This window comes from Sus scrofa, chromosome 6, assembly GCF_054392235.1.
Source record: "Sus scrofa isolate SSC_HxYL_T2T_F1_AM1 chromosome 6, Sscrofa_HxYL_maternal_Yorkshire_Landrace_v2.0, whole genome shotgun sequence".
Lineage (NCBI taxonomy): Eukaryota > Metazoa > Chordata > Mammalia > Artiodactyla > Suidae > Sus > Sus scrofa.
Window position 1 is genome coordinate 76,429,929 of NC_139388.1, and position 19,700 is coordinate 76,449,628.

General features: G+C 50.0%; 1 protein-coding gene across 5 annotated transcripts in view; it reads left to right on the plus strand.

Moving 5' to 3' along the window:
* Positions 1 to 19,700, plus strand: part of CLCN6 (chloride voltage-gated channel 6) — a 33,804-nt gene that overhangs the window by 5,477 nt on the left and 8,627 nt on the right. For 4 of the 5 annotated variants that reach the window (XR_014807059.1, XR_014807060.1, XR_014807061.1 and 1 more), the window contains exons 3-17: positions 2,528 to 2,593; positions 2,949 to 3,014; positions 5,296 to 5,362; positions 8,022 to 8,128; positions 9,042 to 9,168; positions 10,047 to 10,114; positions 11,687 to 11,745; positions 12,523 to 12,655; positions 14,236 to 14,349; positions 14,623 to 14,789; positions 15,312 to 15,438; positions 18,379 to 18,505; positions 18,739 to 18,892; positions 18,989 to 19,148; positions 19,235 to 19,341. Coding sequence is in view for 2 of the 5 variants with exons in the window: in XM_005664997.4 (XP_005665054.3) it covers positions 2,528 to 2,593; positions 2,949 to 3,014; positions 5,296 to 5,362; positions 8,022 to 8,128; positions 9,042 to 9,168; positions 10,047 to 10,114; positions 11,687 to 11,745; positions 12,523 to 12,655; positions 14,236 to 14,349; positions 14,623 to 14,789; positions 15,312 to 15,438; positions 18,379 to 18,505; positions 18,739 to 18,892; positions 18,989 to 19,148; positions 19,235 to 19,341 (1,649 nt within the window). In the remaining 3 variants the exon portion in view is untranslated. Of the gene's footprint in view, positions 1 to 2,527; positions 2,594 to 2,948; positions 3,015 to 5,295; positions 5,488 to 7,110; positions 7,174 to 7,905; positions 8,129 to 9,041; positions 9,169 to 10,046; positions 10,115 to 11,686; positions 11,746 to 12,522; positions 12,656 to 14,235; positions 14,350 to 14,622; positions 14,790 to 15,311; positions 15,439 to 18,378; positions 18,506 to 18,738; positions 18,893 to 18,988; positions 19,149 to 19,234; positions 19,342 to 19,700 lie in introns of all 5 variants that reach the window. The other variant, XM_084962803.1, reaches the window with a different exon arrangement.

The following is a 19,700-nucleotide window of genomic DNA, read 5'->3' on the forward strand; positions in this document are numbered from 1 at the left end:
ACGTGTGTGTGGGTATACATAGAGTTGACCCTTGAACAACATGGGTTTAAACTGCGCAGTTCCACTTCTATGCAGATTTTTTTTTCCCATGAATATAGTGCCTATATTTTCACTTTACAGATTTTTAAATTAAGGGGGGGGAGGTTTGTGTTCTCTTAGAGATTACAGTATATAGAATCAGAAGAACTAGGGTTTGAATCCTGATGCTCTCCAGACAATTTCCCCTTCTTGCCCTTGGATGAGTCATTTATCAATTCCTTCATTTTCGAGGCAGAAATAGTGAAGTGCAGGTTCTCAGCTGCTGAGAAGTCACTTCCTATAACCACTGCATTGTTCGAGGGTCAGCTGTACATTTGTATGTGTGCAGAATACATGTGTGCACATGCATATAAATATACGTTATGTATGTGTTTATTTATTTATTTTGCTTTCCAGGGCCGCACACGTGGCATATAGAGGTTCCCAGGCTAGGGGGCAAATAGGAGCTACAGCTGCCAGCCTACACCACAGCCACAGCAAGGGGGGATCCAAGCTGAGTCTGTTATCTACACCATAGCTCACGGCAACGCCTGATCCTTAGCCCACTGAGTGAGGCCAGGGATCAAACCTGCAACCCCATGGACCCTAGTTGGATTCCTTTCCACTGCGCCACGACGGGAACTCCTACATATGTATTTAATCATTCATGGATCGGTCTAGTGTCCCAGCGGAAATATTGTGTACTGATTTTTTTTTTTTGTAATCAGAAAAGCAATTTTTTGTTATAAAAAGTGCATGATGTTTGCTGTGAGAATTTTAACCAAGATCCAGATGTGAATATCTTCTAAAACATCACCTCCGAGACAACCACTGATAGCAGTTTTCTCAGATGTTTTGCATTGTATACTGACGTACAAATAATCTCAGTTTTGTTTAATCAAGATAGGATCATATACATTTTATTCTGCATCTGCCTTTATTTTGCATCTCGCTGTTTTTACTCAGTTTTCTCACATTTTCCACCTCTGTCTACATAGACCTGGCTGCATAGTCTTCCGTAGTTGGGTGGATGATGCTTGATTTGATCAGTCACTTGTTGAGACTCTAGGACCTTTTTAAAAGAGGAATTTGGACTTTGGGTAGTCATGTAAATGGAATAAATTGTCACATGTCACACCTGTGTTTGGCTGACTGTGAGCCCCTGCCTGGGAGTGTGGCCACCAGGCCAGTGTCCAGTTTGTTCACTCGCTGACGTGTAGGTAGCAACAGATCATGGGGAGAGAGAGCACATGGCAGGCTGTTTTCCTTTGGTGCCTTTGCTTCTCACGCAGGACGCAAAAATAAAATAATTTCCTTTGAATTGTTTCTCCAAATGTCTCTGGCACACCTGCACATTGTTTGCAGAAGAGCTGTGTTCTGTGTTCTGTGAAGTTTAAGGAGCTGTTTTCGGAGCTGGGCTGAATCTGCCTCTTCCTAACACAAACTGAAAGTTTTTTATATAGTCTCCATGTTTGGCTCATGACTAATCTCTTTTTCGTAGATATTTACTACAGAAGAAAATTAAAATTAGACTTTCTAAATCAACTGTGCTTTAAAAACTGTGAATAAATAAATTGGGAGTGCCCGTCATGGCTCAGCGGAAATGAATCTGACTAGCATCCACGAGGATGCAGGTTCGATCCCTGGCCCTGCTTAGTGGGTTAAGGATCCTACATTGCTGTGAGCTGCGGGTAGGTCACAAACTTTGATCGGATCTGGTGTTGGCTGTGGCATAGGCATAGGTGGGAGGCTACAGCTCAGATTCAACCCCTAGCCTGGGACCTTCCATGTGCCGCAGGTGCAGCCCTTAAAAAAAAGACAAATAAATAAATAAATCAAACTTTCTAAGTTGATTTGGTTCTGGTTCCTGAAGCTTTTATTCATCTAATGGAGTAAGTTGGGTAATACTAGTGATAGTTGAAGGTCTTCTAATGTTTGGCAAAAACATGCCATTTTAAAGTATATAACTTGGAGTTCCCGTCATGGCGAAGTGGTTAAAGAATCTGACTAGGAACCATGGGGTTGCGGGTTCTATCCCCACCCTTGCTCAGAGGGTTAACGATCCAGCGTTGCCGTGAGCTATGGTGTAGGTCGCAGACGTGGCTCAGATCCCTCGTTGCTGTGGCTCTGGCGGAGGTTGGTGGCTACAGCTCCAATTGGACCCCTAGCCTGGGAACCTCCATACGCCGAAGGAGCGGCCCAAGAAATGGCAAAAAGACTAAATTAAAAAAAAAAAAAAAGTATGTAACTTAAAACTTCCTAAAGCATGAATTATGCACCTAAAGCGGTACTGCTGAAATATCCCTGTAAAGAAAGTACAGACTTCAATACGGCAGGTCTCAGGGGTCTGCGATTCTGTGTTTCTAACAAGCTCTTCTCGGGTGCTGCTCTGCCCATCTGCCCTCTGAGTGACAAGAATCGGGAGTTTTATCCCCTTCTGGGTTTTGGTAATTCTTCCTTTCTGGTTGTGATTTTTTTTTTTTTTTTAACCCACATGTCCCTCTTTCAGAGTTTGGATTATGATCGCTGTATCAATGACCCTTACCTGGAAGTTTTGGAGACCATGGATAATAAGGTGAGTCCCTTATTGATCTCTTGGGACTAACTAGGCCTTATGACAGCTTCGTTTTCTGTTCTAAATACTCCGGTAAGTTTCTTTACCCCCTTGGCCTCTTAACCCTTTCCCCGAGCTTCCTGCATGGATTCCTCAGTCCTCATCCTGCCAGCCGTACCCACGATCACTGCGCCTGGCCCAGCCCCTTCATATTTTTCATTCTTGCACGTTGCAAAGCACCCGCCATGCCACCCATTATCACCAGGCTTCTGTCCATATGGGATGGGATCTAAACCCGGTTAGCCAACATGTTTTCCTTCCCTGCTGCCAACCTACCCCCGTAGTCAATTGAGTCACTCTTTTTCTTTGTGAACAGAAAGGTCGCAGGTATGAGGCGGTGAAGTGGATGATGGTGTTTGCCATTGGAGTCTCCACTGGGCTGGTGAGCAGGTGGCTCGGGGAGATGGCGGGCCAGTGGGTGGAGGGGGTCAAGGGGCAAGCTCCAGCTGTTTGTCATTATAACAGAGACTGCCTCTTCCTTGTTCCTTTTTTTTTTTTTTTTTTTTTTTAATTAATAATCCTGACACTTTTTCACACTTGCTTTCACTTGATGAAATGAAAGTGAGCCGTGCAACTCTGATGCCCTTTAGAGCACTCGAAGCCTTGGTCAAGCCTGTCCCTTTGAGTGTGGTCCCATCAGATAGATGGCATAGGGGGTGGGGAGAGTGCTCAGTGGATGTTGAGGTCACTCTGTCGGGAAAAAGCAAAGTAATGGGAACAAGACTGTGGCCACGATGCCCTTTCCTTGAGCACAGCGTGCCAGTAAACAGGACACCCTGATCCCATCATGCTACCCACCTTCCCTGCAGGTTGCTCGTTTTGCCTAGAAGGTAGTGGCCTCTGCTTGAATGCACAGGGTTCTGGGTCAGTGCGTTCACAGATGAAACTGCAGGCAGGAGGAGATTAAGACACATGGCCAAAGATTGTCGTAGCAGCAGTTGGGGACTGTAACTGCTGACTCCCCACGCCTAAACCTGGAGAAGAGAAGCTGGAAAAGTTAGCAGCCAGTCTGAGTGACACATGTCAAGTCTGACTTTCTATCAGTACAGCATTAGAAAAGGGCATTGTCTTAGTGCATTCAGACCACTGTAACAGAAACACCATAGACTGGGAGGCTTAGACCTCAGACACTTATTTCTCACAGTTCTGGAGTCTGGAAGTCCACGACCAAGTGCCAACAGATTCCATGTCTGATGAGGGCCCAATTCCTGGTTCACAGGTGGGCACCTTTTTGCTGTGTCCTCACACGGCCGGAGGGGTGAGGGAGCTCTCTGGGATCTCTGTAGGGCACTAATCCTCTTCACAAGGGCTCCACTCTCATGGCCTAATTGCCTCCCAGAGGCCCCACCTCCTAACACCATCGTATCGTGCAGTAGAATTTCAGCATAGGAACTGAGGGGCACAGGGGACAGAAACAGCAGTCCATCCCAGAGTTTGTATGTACCCTTCAGCAGTAGCCCCTTTATACCACCTTTCTCAAGAACTAACCACAGGTCTCCGGCTTCATTCTCCATGATCTACCCATTAAATGTAAACATATATTTAAATGTAACATGGCCCATAAGGGCTGACCACAATTTTTATTTTCATGGCACTCGTCAGATTTTTACTGTAGTGTATTCAGAGGTCACGGAACATCTTACTAGTTAAGATTAATGGCAGGTGGGAGGCCTCTGTAACATTCTGATACCATTGTGGGGGCAGCTGGGGTTGATGTCATTGTTTTATTGAAATTTCAGAGTGTGTTTTGCTCGATAGGTTTCTGGTTGCAGAGTTCCCCCTACTAAGTATCGTCACTAGCCATCTGCTGTCGGTTTACCTGCTACTTTCCCATCCGACTCCTTGGAGCTGCCATTTATCAGTACCAGCAACTTTACAGAGCACCCTCACCTTCTAGGAAGGCGGACCTGCCTTCATAACATAGCAGCCAGCTCTTCTTGCTGCTGGCTCTCTTATTCTTTGATCTGTCATCATTTATTGTTTCAATATTTAAAGGCCTCTGGGCATTGGCCTGAGGCAAGGCCATAGTTAAAGGCACAAAGCCTTTGATCCTGAATCCATAAAATCAGAAATCTTTGTTAAGTCCAGAGCTTGGGCTTCTGAGAGTGGAATAGTGGAATAGGAGTGGTTTTCTCTTATTTTCTTACTTACCAGGCTAACCGTTGGCTATAAGATGGTTATAAGTCAAAATTGTGACTTATGAAATATAAAATAGTAACAGATATGCAAAAGCTGTATGCTACACCCAAGTGAATGTTGTTTTTGAAAGTAATCTAAGCTCCTCTGCTTATCCAGCTCAGCATCACTGAAAACGTGATTGGAATTCTGCTTGTGAAATTGCCCTTGGAAAGAGTGGAGCAGGTCCTCACACATCTCTGTACTGTGCCTCTCTAGTCATCAGCGGTCTTCCTTGGTCTCAGATTTCTTCTGGCATCCTTTCCCGTCTTCGTGTTTATTCTCCTCCTGTCAGCTTAGCTGCGCACCCGCTTTTGTCCTTAGAGGGCCCGTGCTTAGGTGGGGACCTTCTGTAGCCAGGGCAACTCAGGAAAGCCCATTCATACACGGTCTGTTGGTAACTCGGGAGCGTGTGGCCAGGCAGAACAGGCGGGGAGGGGGAGGCGGTGCTCCGAGGGGACACCTGGGGGCTGGCTTATTTTTCACAGGTGGGTCTCTTCGTGGACTTCTTTGCGCGCCTCTTCACCCAGCTCAAGTTCGGAGTGGTGCAGGCCTGTATCCTTTTCACGGTTCTTGGTGTTCCCGGATGTCAGCACTTGCAGTCTGCTTTCCTGTGCAGAAATGAGCTTACCAGTAAATATGATCTCCGAAGAGCTATTTATTCACCATTTGGGTTTCAGGTATTTCATTATCGTCAAAGAACACAAGGGAAGGACTTTCTTTAATAAATAGAGATGCACTCATAGTCATGGTTCGTAAGACACAAAGCCCAGATACCTCTTTTGCCTAATTTATAAATTCAGTGTGGTTCCAATGAAACCTCCAATAGGGTTGTTCCTAGACTTGGAAATTCTCTTCTTAAATTTGCGTAGCAAAGAGCCCAAAGTAGCCAAGGCAGTTGTGAACAGCAAATTGAGACTGGCTGTATGAGAGGTCAAGACTTAGGTGATTTAAGATACAGTTATTGAGGAGTTCCCACTGTGGTGCAGCAGGTTAAGGATCTGGCATTGCTGCTCCCATTCGGATTTAGTCCCTGGCCTGGGAGCTTCCATATGCCATGAGTGTGACCAAAAAAAAAAAAAAAAAAAAAAAAAAAAATACAGTAATTGAAACAGAATCATGTTCGTGCAGGAACACCCAGTTAGTCCAGTGGGAGATAATAGAGAACCGGAAGCTGGCTCATGCATGGAGAGGGATGCTGTGGATTGCAGAGCTAGTGTCAGACATCAGTGAGAAAGGATGGGTTAGTTAATAAAAGATGATGGGACATCTGGAAAAATGCAAATTTAGCTTCCTGCCTTGGAGTATAAATTAATTCCAGACGGGCCGAAGACGTAAACGGGGGAAGCAACATGTGAAGAGGCGCTGTCAGGTCAAAGAGTAAGGAGTGCTTCCATAGGACTCCAGAAGGTACGGCGGGAAGGGGAGGGTCGATAAACTCGACTGCCTTGAAGTAAATATTCTGTTTTTACAAAAAAACAAAACCGCAAACAACAATAAAACACCATAAAGAAACCGAAAAGCAAAGTCTTATTCCCTGTGCATCTAACAGAGAAATAATTCGTATCCAGAATATAAGGAGAACTGCATCTCAATAAGAAAAAAGACTAGGAGTTCCCGTCATGGCGCAGTGGTTAACGAATCCTACTAGGAACCATGAAGTTGCGGGTTCGGTCCCTGCCCTTGCTCAGTGGGTTAACAATCCAGCGTTGCCGTGAGCTGTGGTGTAGGTTGCAGACGCGGCTTGGATCCCTCGTTGCTGTGGCTCTGGCGTAGGCCAGTGGCTACAGCTCCGATTCGACCCCTAGCCTGGGAACCTCCATATGCCTCAGGAGCAGCCCAAAGAAATAGCAAAAAGACAAAAAAAAAAAAGAAAGAAAGAAAAAAGACTAAACATCCTCAAAGAAAACTGAGCAAAGGATGTGATCAGGCAGTTCTCAGGGGGAAACATTAGCCAGTCAGTAAACCTATGGAAAAGAGCCGCCTTCATACCAGCAGGGAAATGCAAGTTAAATACGTAGGCCGGTACGCCTTCCTGACTCTGGAATTTCTGTCCTGGAAGCAGCCCTCAGACGTGCTCAGAGATGGTGACTGCAGCAGCTCTGTGACTGCGAAAGGTGGAAGTCACACCACAAGGGAGGATGCGAAAATCGATGTTCATATGATATAATTTTACTCGGAAGTTAAAGTAAATGAACCAGAGGTGTTGTATCAACCTGGCTGATGCTCAGAATGTGTTAAGGGAGAGAAAAAAGGACATTGTAGACCATGCATGAAAGGCACTGCTGTTGTTTTAATTTCAGAAACACATAGAACAGCGTGGATGCAAATGGAAACACTCGGGCGAGGATGTGTGATCCTTTCCGGTCAGTGGTTTCTTCCAGGGGAGAGAGGGAAACACAAAGGGTTTTGTTGTTGTTGTTAGTGGTATCTAATGTTTTCATTAACAACAACAACAACAACAACAAAACTCGGGAGTTCCCGTTGTGGCTCAGTGGTGAACAAACCCAACTAGCATCCATGATGACGTGGGTTCCATGCCTGGCCTCGCTCAGTGGGTTCAGGATCCGGTGTGGCTGTGGCTGTGGTATAGGCCGGCAGCAACAGCTCTGATTGGACCCCTAGCCTGGGAACCTCCACATGCCTCAGGTGCAGCCCTAAAAAGACAAGCCAAAAAAAAAAAAATACTTGGAGCAAATATGATGCAACACTGAGGTTTGTTAAAGCGTGCGCTATGGGGAGTACAGGTGTTTGTACGTTATAACGTTTGAAGTATTTCATCATTTAAAAATGATTCCTTGGGGTTCCTGTTGTGGCTCAGCAATAATGAACCCTACTAGTATCCATGAGGAAGTGGGTTCGATCTCTGGACCCGCTCAGTGGGTTAAAGATCCAGCGTTGCCATGAGCTTTGGTATAAGTGGATCCCGCGTTGCTGTGGCTGTGGTGTAGGCCGGCAGCTGCAGCTGTGAGTGGACCCCTAGCCTGGGAACTTGCGTATGCTGCAGGTGTGGCCTTAAAAATATAAATACGTACATATATACATAAAATGGTTCCTACTCTAGGAGACATCTCAGGCAGCTGGGGTTTTTTATAAAGTTTATCTACAGGGACAGAAAGATGTGCAGTAAGCAGCCACCATGCTGCAGAAGAGAAAGGTGATGGCACGACCTTCCCCGTGGCGGACACGTTTTTCCTTAACCCAGTGTCTGTAGCGGTGGAGGAATGCAGCCAGAAAGGCTGCCTCGCCCTGTCCCTCCTTGAACTCATGGGTTTCAACTTGACCTTTGTCTTCTTCGCCAGCCTTCTTGTTCTAATCGAGGTAAGTCACTGTGAGGGTTGTCTTCTTGCTTATGAGGTTTGGGATTCCGGCGCTCACTTTTCCCCATCTCCATTTCCCAAGTGTCAGGAAACTGAATTAAACATACTAGAACAGATTCCTGGAGTTCCCATCGTGGCTCACCAGTTAATGAACCTACTAGCATCCATGAGGATGCAGGTTCAATCTCTGGTCTCAGTCAGTGGGTTAAGGCTCCAGGGTTGCCATGAGCTGTGGTATAGGTAACATACGTGGCTCGGATCCCACGTTGCTGTGACTGTGGTATAGGCCTGTGGCTACAGCTCCGATTTGACCTCTAGCCTGGGAACTTCCATATGCCGCAGGTGCGGCCCTAAAAAGACTATCTATATGTACATGTATGTATATATGAATCTATATGTATATCGATTCCTGTGGAACAAGCAGCCTCTCGTTCCCTTAGAGGTGTTTCTGAAAGTCAAGGTCTCAGCCTCTGGTGAGATTATAGAGGAAAAAATCGAGATTAGGAGGGCAGTTCTCAACCTTGGCAGCACATCAGAAATACCTGGCGAATTCTTAAAATGACTTCAAATAACTTTCAAATACTTCAAACTTAAATACATTAAACTTCAGAAACCTTTAAAATAACTAAAAATGACTGCCCAGAGGAAAGAGGCGAAAATCTCAGGAAGTGAAGTGCCTGCTCTGATGGTTGAAAGGCCCCCAGGTGATGTGAATCACTGGGAATGTGTTAGGAATGCATCAGACCTCCTGAGGCAGGAACCCCGGGGGGGCGGGCAGCATCTGGTTTAATGGGCCCACCGGGCGTTGCTGCTGCTGGTGAAGAAGCTCAGTTCATCCTCTTAGCGGGGCTGTCCAGGGTGAGCCGTGGAGCTGGTGGATTCTGAGTTGTGGCTGCACCTGCTCTCCCCATCAGCCAGTGGCTGCAGGTTCTGGGATACCCGAGATCAAATGCTACCTGAATGGTGTGAAGGTGCCGGGAATCGTCCGTCTGCGGACCCTGCTCTGCAAAGTCTTCGGAGTGCTGTTCAGTGTGGCTGGAGGTAAGGAGGTCTTTCTGACTTTTTGTTGTTATTACTCAATGAATTTTACTATATTTATAGTTGTACAATGATCATCACAACAAAATTATAGCATTTCCATCCCAAACCCCCAGTGCGTCCCCCCACCCTCGAATTTGTCTCCTTTGGAAACCGTAAGTTTTTCAAAGTCTGTGAGTCAGTGTCTGTGGTACAAAGCAGCTAGCTCATCGCGTTCTTTTTTTTAGACTCCACGTGTAAGCGACCGCATGTGATGCTGGTGGGTCTTCCTGACTTTTATCCCTCAGGCATCCAAGGGGCGAAGATGACAGGAAGCGTTATGTGTGTACACGAGCTGGATGTGGATTTGAAGCCTCGCCTTCAAGTGGATCTCTGTACCTTTTATTGATGGGTTATTTTTAAAATGCAGACGCTGTTAATAAGTTACCATTCAGAGATATCTGAGCAACACACCATTGAGTTTTGAAGTCTAGTTGGTTTGTGGTGTTGGCTTTTAGCAAAGTCAACAGGCTTTTTGTGTAAAATGCCAGATAGTAAATATTTTAGGCTTTGTGGGCCAGGAGGCAAAATAGGAGCCATTAACTTAAACTTATATAATCACTTATTAAATGTATCCATGTGAAAATGTAAAAACCATTCTGAGCTCTCAAGCTGTGCAGAAACAGGCAGCAAGCCTATCTTGGGCCACAGGGCATGGCGTGCTGACCCCCAATTTAGACTTTCAAGATTATTTGATGGGCATCTCCTCACTCTTTCTCTTATAAAGTCACTTGATCATCTCTGTTTTACAGTTGTCGAGAGAAGGGTCAGTGTGACAGAGGCCTCCTGACCCGAACTGTTCTGTGCTGACTCATGGTCTCCCCTTTTCCACCTGTTCCCAGGGCTCTTTGTGGGGAAGGAAGGCCCAATGATCCACAGTGGCTCGGTGGTGGGCGCTGGCCTCCCGCAGGTAAGGGTTGACGGGAGGGAAGTGGGGGTGTCCCTCAGAGTGGGCTCCTAGTTAGGGGCCCGTCTGTGGTTGAATTTGGGAAAAAATCTGTTGGGAGCAACCTAACATGGCTTTGGAATCTGACGTGTCAGTTTGGGCTGATATGAAAATGATGTGGTCTCTTTCCCTGGAGAGCAGGTGGCTGGTACCTCGAGGTTTTAACGAGGTCCTGCTGAGTCCCAGGAGCAGACGTGGGATGTAGAGGAAGTCTGCTCAATAGGAAGTCACCTGCTGCTCCCACAGCCTTTGCCGGGCACCTCTGCCCAAGGTCGTTTGTGGAGCATCCCAGGGCTGCCAGATCCCTAGAGGCTGGAAGCCTTGGCTGAGATGGTTTCAGGCACAGTCTGTGCTGGTACCGCTGGAGGCAGCAGGAGGGTGATGGCTGTTCCTTGTCAGGTGCTGTCTCGGCCAGCCCATCTCTATACCAATTCCTTTCTTCAGAGGTACCTTGAGGGTTTTGTTGTCCTGCTCATCGTCATCCTTTGATGAGGAGCTGAGGCTCGGGCTCCCTGACTCCCATTCTCCTGGGCTATTCCACGTTGAGAGGTCTCAGTTCCTTGTAAACTGTCACTTACTGACATTCGCATCTCATGATCTAGGAGCAGGGAGTTTCCTCCCTCCCTGTGATTGTGAGCAAAGGAGTGGAGGCCATCTTTTGATCTCTCTCATTCCTGCCTCATCTGGTCCACATCCAGCACCCACCTCCCGGAAGTGAGCTAAGAGGTGGAAAGAGGCCCAGCTTGGACAGGGCAGCAGCCCGAGATTTTGTCGAGCCATTGGAAGGTTGGCCCTCCTGGCCCTTCCTCTGCGGCTGCCCTAAGCAGAGCTCACAGTATCTTCTGCAGCAGCTTTCGGTTCCTACCAACCCTTTGCTCAGCTGTTTCCTCGTTTTCTTTCTGACTTGTTGACTGTGTACACAATGCAATTTCTTTCTTTTTTTTTTCTTTTTTGCCTTTTTAGAGCTGCACCTGCAACATACAGAAGTTCCCAAGCTAGGGGTCAAATCAGAGCCGCAGCTGCCAGCCTACACCACAGCCACAGCCACACGGGATCCAAGCCACAACTGTAACCTACTCCACAGCTCACAGCAACACCAGATCCTTAACCCACTGAGCAAGGCCAGGGATCGAACCTGCATGCATCCTCATGGATACTAATTGGGTTTGTTACCACTGAGCCAAAATGGGAACTCCCCAAATGCAATTTCTGAAGAGCCTAGAAATTGGGGGCAGAAAAAGAACTGCCTCCCCTGGAGTTCCCTGGTGGCTCAGTGGGTTAAGGATCTGGCGTTATCACTGCGGTGGCTCTGGTTACAGCTGTGGCGTGGGTTTGATCACTGGCCCGGGAATTTCTACATGCTGCAGGCACTACCAAAAGAAGAAAAAAGAGGGGCCTTCGTAAAGTCACTTCTCGTTTTCCAGTCGCGGTCCTTGACTCCTTGCGGTGTGCTGCCCAAGTGCCCTCAGGCCCAGCAACTCCCAGCGCTGAGACTCCTCAGCTCTGACCCTCTGACTCAGTTTTCTCTCGTTCCAGTTTCAGAGCATCTCCCTGCGGAAGATCCAGTTTAACTTCCCCTATTTCCGAAGTGACAGGTATGGGAAAGTTAGGAATGTTGTTTTTTTGGAAACAACAAGGTATTCATTTGCTGCCTCTCAGACCCTACGCTTGCTCTCGCCCGGGTCACAGCCTCTCCTGCGGGGCAGGCGGTACACGAAACCCGACCCTTAGGAAGCAGGAGATGGGCTTTGAATTATTCTTCTGAAAATAAGGAGCACGAGGGCCAAGCAGACCCAGTGGCTTCTCTCTTTGTCCTAACATAGGGCCTAGAAGCATCTCGGACAATGAAGAACATGGTCCAAGAATATACACGTGACCAAAAAAGTCCTCGAACTTGTTATCGAGAATGGAGTTTGTTGGCTTGGTCAGCTGCCTCTCGGGGTTGGAGGGTCTCTTTGGGGTACCCTTCACCTTGCGGGGTTTGCATGGGTTACGTGCACACCAGCAAGGCCCTCGCAGTCAGGGGCCCAGGGTCAGGGTTGTGGTCTCCCTTCCTGCCTCGGTGTTCCTGTGGGCACTGTCGCCTGCTCCTCTGCCGGCGGCCACACTTGCACATTTTCTCTGGCGCTGGGCTTTCTGGAGCATTTAGAATCTACCAATGTCAGGGAGCCTGTGCTCCTGCTGGGGCTCCAGCGGGGAGGGCGTTTGGGTCATAGGTGAACCGTGTCCTCCTCCGCAGAGACCTGCCCTTCACGAGCCCTGACTGTTCGTGGGTCTGTGGATGCTAAAACGTTGCTGCATGAGAGAGTGAAAAACTGCCTTTTGCAGCCCGAGAGCTGTTTCTCAGCTACACAAACCCTCTCTCTCCTCAGGGACAAGCGGGACTTTGTGTCAGCAGGGGCAGCCGCGGGAGTCGCTGCAGCTTTTGGGGCCCCCATTGGGGGTACCTTGTTTAGTCTGGAGGAGGGCTCGTCCTTCTGGAACCAGGGGCTCACATGGAAAGTGGTGAGGCCACACCCCCAACGTTCAACTGGGTATCTCCTAGTCCTTGCGGTTACTGGCGGTTTTTCCCCCACTTTCACTGGTTTTAAGAGACATATTTTATATACAGTATAAATATCTGAAAATAAAAGGAGCTGGAAAGGGATATCACGCAAACACTGACCAAAATAGGGCTGGGGAGGAGTTTATTAAAGTTAAAGGGGACTTTGAGTCTGGCGGGGGAGGGTTGCTAAAATGAAGGACATTTCACAGTGCTAAAAGGAACAGTTTAGTCCTTCGTTTTTTGGGTTGTTTGTTTGTTTTTGACTTTTTAGGGCCGCACCTGTGGCATATGGAGGTTCCCAGGCTAGGGGTCAAATCGGAGCTGCAGCCGCTGGCCTACGCCACAGCCACAGCAACACGGGATCCAACCTACATGACAGCTCCCTGCAGCGCCAGATCCTTAACACACTGAGCGAGGCCGGGGACTGAGCAAGGCCAGGGATCGAACCTGTGTCCTCATGGATGCTCGTCAGATTCATTTCCACTGAGCCACAACAGGAACTCCTAGTCCTTAGTTTCAGTTAACCAGTAGTTTTGATGAGACCAAGAGAATTTGCAGTATTGGAAACTCACGGCTGCCGGCCCACACCACAGCCACAGCAACGCTGGATCTGAGCCGTGCCTGCGACTTACACCACAGCTCATGGCAACGCTGGATCCTTAACCCACTGAGTGAGGCCAGGGATCGAACCCACCACCTCATGGTAACTAGTCGGATTCATTTCCATGGCACCACGGTGGGAACTCCAGACCGTGGACTTTGTGTCCCTCCCCTGGTGATCCCCTTCCTGTCCTGTCACACTGCTGTTATCCTCTCCAGACGAACCATGGCCCCTGAATTGTGGGCCGGCCGTGGTCCTGAGGCGGGTGGTAGCAGAGCCACACGCGAGCCCCTTCTCCTCCCTCGGGGAGCACATCTTCCCCTGGTCCTTATTCTTCTTGGTTTGGCCCAGGGTCTGGTGTGTAATAGGCTATAAATCGAGTAGTCCTTCACGGTAGGGTCTCTGGGAGTTCTGAAACCACGAGAGGTTAAGAATCTGACTGCAGCGGCTCAGGTCTCTGCAGAGGCACAGATTCAACTCCTGGCCCCGCACAGTGGGTTAAAGGATTTGGCATTGCTGCAGCTGTGGCTCAGATTCAGTCCCTGACCCGGGAACCTCCATATGCTGTGGGTGAGGCCATAAAAACAAGTAAATAAACCAAAAAATAGGCTGCCTGAATGCAAACTTCTTGCAGCCTGCTTTCCAGCTCCTCCCCCTTGAGGTGTACTTGCTGCCATGTTTCCCAGGCCCAGGGTTTGCAGGTCTCTCCTTGGAGCAGCAGGTTTACGGGGACGTGTCTGGCAGAGAGCAGGGCTTGTCACTCTTCAGTGTTCTAGTGGGAGCTCCCCAGTGGCCTAGTGGTCAGGACTCTGCTCCTTCACCACTGTGGCCCCGGTTCAACCCCTGGTCTGCAAACAGAGATCCCACATCAAACAGCTGCGTACGGTGGCTGAAAAACCTAAGGCAGAAATGTTCTTGTTTTTGTCTCCTGTCCTCTAGCTCTTTTGTTCCATGTCTGCCACCTTCACTCTCAACTTCTTTCGTTCTGGGATTCAGTTTGGAAGTTGGGGTTCCTTCCAGCTCCCTGGATTGCTGAACTTCGGCGAGTTTAAGGTACGTGTTGTCCTTGCCCCCAGAATTTCTTTCTTGACCCGTGAAAATTGCTCCTAAGTCAAGTGCCAGGGAGCAGCAGTCGGAAGGGTAGGTGCCCGTCCCTCTCTCGGGTCTCCCGCAAGCCTCTGCTCACCAGGGCCGCTTCCAGCGCTGCGCCGGCTCCGGTAGAGAGCAGGCGGCCTGGCCTCTTGTCTCTGTCTCTCGGCTCCTGTCCCTTCCTGTTCTCATGGGCACTCTGGTTTTTCTCTCTCCCTCCCTCGCCCCTTCTCTCAGTGCTCTGACTCTGATAAAAAATGTCATCTCTGGACAGCTATGGACTTGGGGTTCTTCGTCGTGATGGGGGTCACTGGGGGCCTCCTGGGAGCCACATTCAACTGTCTGAACAAGAGGCTTGCAAAGTACCGCATGCGAAACGTGCACCCGAAACCTAAGCTCGTCAGGTACCCGTGCAGCGCCTCCCCCGCCTGCTGCAGCTCCTGAGCCCCATGTGGACCGGGCCGTCTCTCCCGAGGAACGGACCCCGCTTTCCCAACCAGCTTCGATGTCGTGTCCTTGCCCGAGATTCCTCAGACCGGCCAAAAGGCCGAGGCCGAGCTTAATTTGTATCCAAGCAGCCGGCTGGCCCCCGCCTCTCTGGACTTGGCCACTAAGATGCCTGGCAAGGCAGCCCTGGCCCCGCCGAGGGCCGAGCTCTCATGAGCCTCCTGCCTAGCCCTGCAACGGAAGGCCCTGCCCTTCCTCGGAGGGAGACGGTGTGGCCACAGCAGCCCGTGTTACTGGCTCGTCACGTTTCACGTACGCGTTGCCAGCCGCAGCCAGTGGCTGATGAGTTCCGCACAAGCGCTGACTGCCCGGGGCTGCTGGGCCGGCTCTTGGGGGAAGGGCGGGTGGGGGTAGGCCGTTTTTGAGTCCCCAAGACCTGGTGACCTCTCCTCTGTGGTAACACTGTGCGTTGCCCCTAGGGTCTTGGAGAGCCTCTTGGTGTCCCTGGTGACCACCGTGGTGGTGTTTGTGGCCTCCATGGTGTTGGGAGAGTGCCGACAGATGTCTTCGGCGGGGCAAGTCGGCAACGACTCCTTCCAGCTCCAGGTAACCCCAGTGCAGCCGCTGCCTTCATCCTACACCAGAAATGTGGGACCTGCCACTGTTTAGAGCTGGTAGATGTGTTGGGGTCCTTGTTCCACACATGCATCATCAGATTGCTGAGAGGATGTGCAGCGGATCCCCACTTTTTCACTCTTGTGAACAATCCTGGGCGTCGAGTTCCCATTGTGGTTCAGTGGTAACGAACCCAAGTAGTATCCATGAGGACGTGAGTTTGACCCCAGGCCTCATTTACTGGGGTGGGATCTGGTATTGCCGTGAGCTGTGGTGTAGGTGGCAGGTGTGGCCTGGATCCCTCATTGCTGTGGCTGTGGCGTAGGCCAGCAGCTGTAGCTCTGATTCGAACCCTAGCCTGGGAACTTACATAAGCCGCAAGTGCAGCCCTAAAAATCAGAAGAAAAAAAAATCCTGGGCATCACAGAGGAGACTCCACTCCTTCCCGCCCCGTCTCCCCGCCCCTTGGGAAGCTGACTGTCTGCTCCTCCTCCGAGCCTCAGTTTGCTCTTCGGCTCCCTCCACCCCTGAAATGTGCCCACCAGCCTGGCCTGGGAGGAAGGGGTGCCTGTCTCAGGGCACATGTCTCTTGGCCCTTCCCTCATCTTCTGGTTCCTGCTGGGTTTAGATCATTTACTGACATACTTCCTTTTTGTGTTTCTCCTTTTCCTTCCTCCAGAGTATACATTATTTTCTACAACTTTTCCCTGAAGAGCAGGGTCAGTGAGGCAGACATTGGAGCTTACATTACCCTGTGTTTTTCGGTCCAACCCAGTGAGCCTGAGAGCTGGCCTCTAGAGTGGAGGCTGGAGGTTCTGCCACTTGGTGCTCCGAGCCCCCTGGGGCTTTGGTCTTGAATGGCTGCCAAAGGGAACAGTCAGTGAACATCTAGGATCCGAGGTCAGCAAATTGCAGCCTGTGGGCCAAATCTGGCCCTTGGCAACTGCTCGGTTTTGTTCAACCCCCAAGCTAAGAATGGTTTTTACATTTTTAAAGGGTTGGAAAGAAAAAAGAAAAAACAGTAGGAGAGTATATGACAGAGACTGCATATGGCCTGCAAAGCCTAAAATATCTGGTTCTTTACAGGCAAAAAAGTGTGTTGATCTCTGCTCCTAGCTGTTCCCCAAGGCCACCTTGTTACTAGACCAGTTTTTTCCTGAGTGTGTTCTGAGGACCACTGATACACATGATGCAGGAGGAAAAAGGTTCCATGATCAGGTGTGTAAACCAGAGCTAAGTAGGTTTAATACAGGACTTCCCAGGACCTTTGAAATTCCAAGAAGTGGTATGAATGTTTGGGATGTTTGTTGCTGCCAGGTGTTCCGTCAGCCCTGCCCACACATCCCCACTTGATCCTCACCACTGCCATGTTGGCCAGTGTCACCCCCATTTTACCGATGAGAAAACTGAGGCAAACCAGGATCTTGCCCAAGACCCCTCAGCTGGTAATACAGGCACACGGTAGGAGCTGTTCCCATTTCGTAGATGAGGAAACAGAAGCTTCGCAAAATGAAATAACCTTTCCTAAGGTCCCCAGATTGTGGAAGCCGGAGAGTCCAATCCATCTGATCATGGAAGCTGTTCTCTGCTCTTTGCAGACACTGATTTCCAGCAGGCGCTGATACTTCTGTCCGCGTTTGACCATAGGACTCTGCCGAGCCCCTTCAGGATGGGGGGTCCTGCAGACGTAGTTTGGGGAACACTGCACGTGTTTGTTTTTCAGGGGTCCTCTCGGCTTGTCCACCCTTCACTCTTCTGCCCACACGTCCCCTTTGCCAGCAACTCCCTGCCAGGCGCTGCCGGTAGGGGGCGCTCTTCTATTTCCTAGAGCAGCCTTCACCCGGCTGGTAGGGTTACACAAGCCCAGCACCTTGTACCATTAGCAGTGTTCACATGAGGGCGTCCTTCCAGCGTCACTGAGAGAATCGAATGCAGGAGCAGTCATCTCCCTGGGTAGCTTGGCAGTAACATTCCAGTTGTTGGCCCACTGGTAGGTACGAGGTCCACCCCCTGTGTTCTTGGAAATCACCAGCCAGAACACAAAGACCTCTGATGAGTCCAGCAGTGCCAGGTTCTCGCCTTCCCCCAAAGTGATGAGGAGAACGGGAGGGCTGGAACGCGGAGAGAAAAGCTCTTTTCCCAGCTGGGGTTTTGTTCAACCAGGTCGCGGAAGCCGTCAGGAGCACGGTGTCCGCAACAGGCCACGTGTACGTGGGTTTTCCATTCAGAATGATGTTGGGGCTTTAGGTCAAGCTGTACCCTGGACACTCCTCCACAGACACCTGTCCACTCCCGGCCACTTGTCAGTCCCTCACCTCGTCCTCCACAGTCCCTGGTGCCCTCGGGCCGGACTTCCAGCAGCACTGCTTACAGAATTGGTGCTGGGAGAGGAAGCAGAGCCAGGCCTATGGTGAATCAAAATTGCAGTCACATTTTTGTTATGAATGTGGATGAACAAGAGCCCTCTTCCTAATTCTCTCATTCTCAAGGTGCAAGGAGCACAGTGTCACAGTCGGCTGCTCTTGGGTATTAATCTGGGTATTTTTGTTTTGTTTTGTTTGTCTTTTTAGGGCTGCACTCACAGCATATGGAAGTTCTCAGGCTAGGGGTTGAATTGGAGCTGTAGCCACTAGCCTACACCCCAGCCACAGCAATACCAGATTGAAGCCGTGTCTGTGATCTACACCACAGTTCACGGCAACGCCAGATCCTTAACCCACTGAGTGAGGCCAGGAATCCTCAGGGATACTAGTCAGATTTGTTTCCACTGCGCCATGACGGGAATTCCTCCATCTGTTTTTAACTGCCTGTTTAATTTATGGGTAGAGCTTGCAAGCCAGACTCTTTGGACCGAGCTGGAGGCATCCCCCTTGAAGTCTCACGTGCCCTGGTCAAGGGCCCTTACATTAACTTTTGGATCCTGCCCCTCAGGTCACATCAGAGGATGTGAATTCAAGTATCAAGACCTTCTTTTGTCCCAACGAGACCTACAATGACATGGCCACACTCTTCTTCAATCCCCAGGAGTCGGCCATCCTCCAGCTCTTCCACCAGGATGGTGAGTTTCTGGGGGATTGGGTTTTTTGGCAGGAAGCAAATGATTATTCCTCTGCCCCGCCTGTGGATCCTTAGATGCAGCCAGGCTTGCTCTTGGTTCTGAGCGAGAACAGGACTTTTAATTTGTAATCCCAACCCAGACAAGATTCGGGTTTCTGCCTCTGGCACTGCAGGTGAACCTCGGGGAGCCGAGGCAGCCGTCTTAGACTCTGTCGGTCTGTTCTTGCTTTGCAGGTACTTTTAGCCCCATCACTTTGGCCTTGTTCTTCGTCCTCTATTTCGTGCTTGCGTGTTGGACTTACGGCATTTCTGTTCCCAGTGGCCTTTTTGTGCCTTCTCTGCTGTGTGGAGCTGCTTTTGGACGTTTAGTTGCCAATGTCCTCAAAAGGTACTCTGTGTGTGTGTGTGCGTGCATATGCACGTGTGTGACCCGTCCCCCCCCAGTATGATCCTAAGCCACCTTCTTGGTTTCTTTCTTCACCAGCTACATTGGACTGGGTCACATCTACTCCGGGACCTTTGCCCTGATTGGCGCCGCAGCGTTCTTGGGCGGGGTCGTCCGAATGACCATCAGCCTCACGGTCATCCTGATCGAGTCGACCAACGAGATCACCTACGGCCTTCCCATCATGATCACCCTGATGGTGAGCACGCCCCTCCTGGCCTCTTCCAGGTCCAGGGCCAGGTCTGACACCGTGACTGCTCGTCAAGGCTGCGCTTTGCGTTTCAGGTGGCCAAGTGGACCGGGGACTTTTTCAACAAGGGCATTTACGACATCCACGTGGGCCTGAGAGGCGTGCCGCTTCTGGAATGGGAGACGGAGGTGGAGATGGACAAGTAAGGCCGTGTTGCCTCATCATGTCCTAGTTCCAGGGTTTACGGCTTTCGGGCCCAGGCGTGTTGCCATAAAGTAGGGAAGAGTAAGTCAGAAATTCAGGTCCTGGGTTGGAAGAAGGTGAAATGGTAAATAGCAGCAGGAAGGTCCTTCCAACAGCAAACACGTCTGTCCCCAGGCATGTTCGGGACAGTGGAGCGGCCCCATGTGGCTGGGGCCTGGGGCGGGCGGGGTGGCCCTGTGGTTTGTCTAGCCGCTGTGGCCTTGTGGTTAAATAGGTGTTAGGATCGAATGTGTAAATTAAGGGTCTGAGCCCTGTGAGTCAGTCACCTGCCTCGTGTGCGCCCGGTGAGGTGTCGTA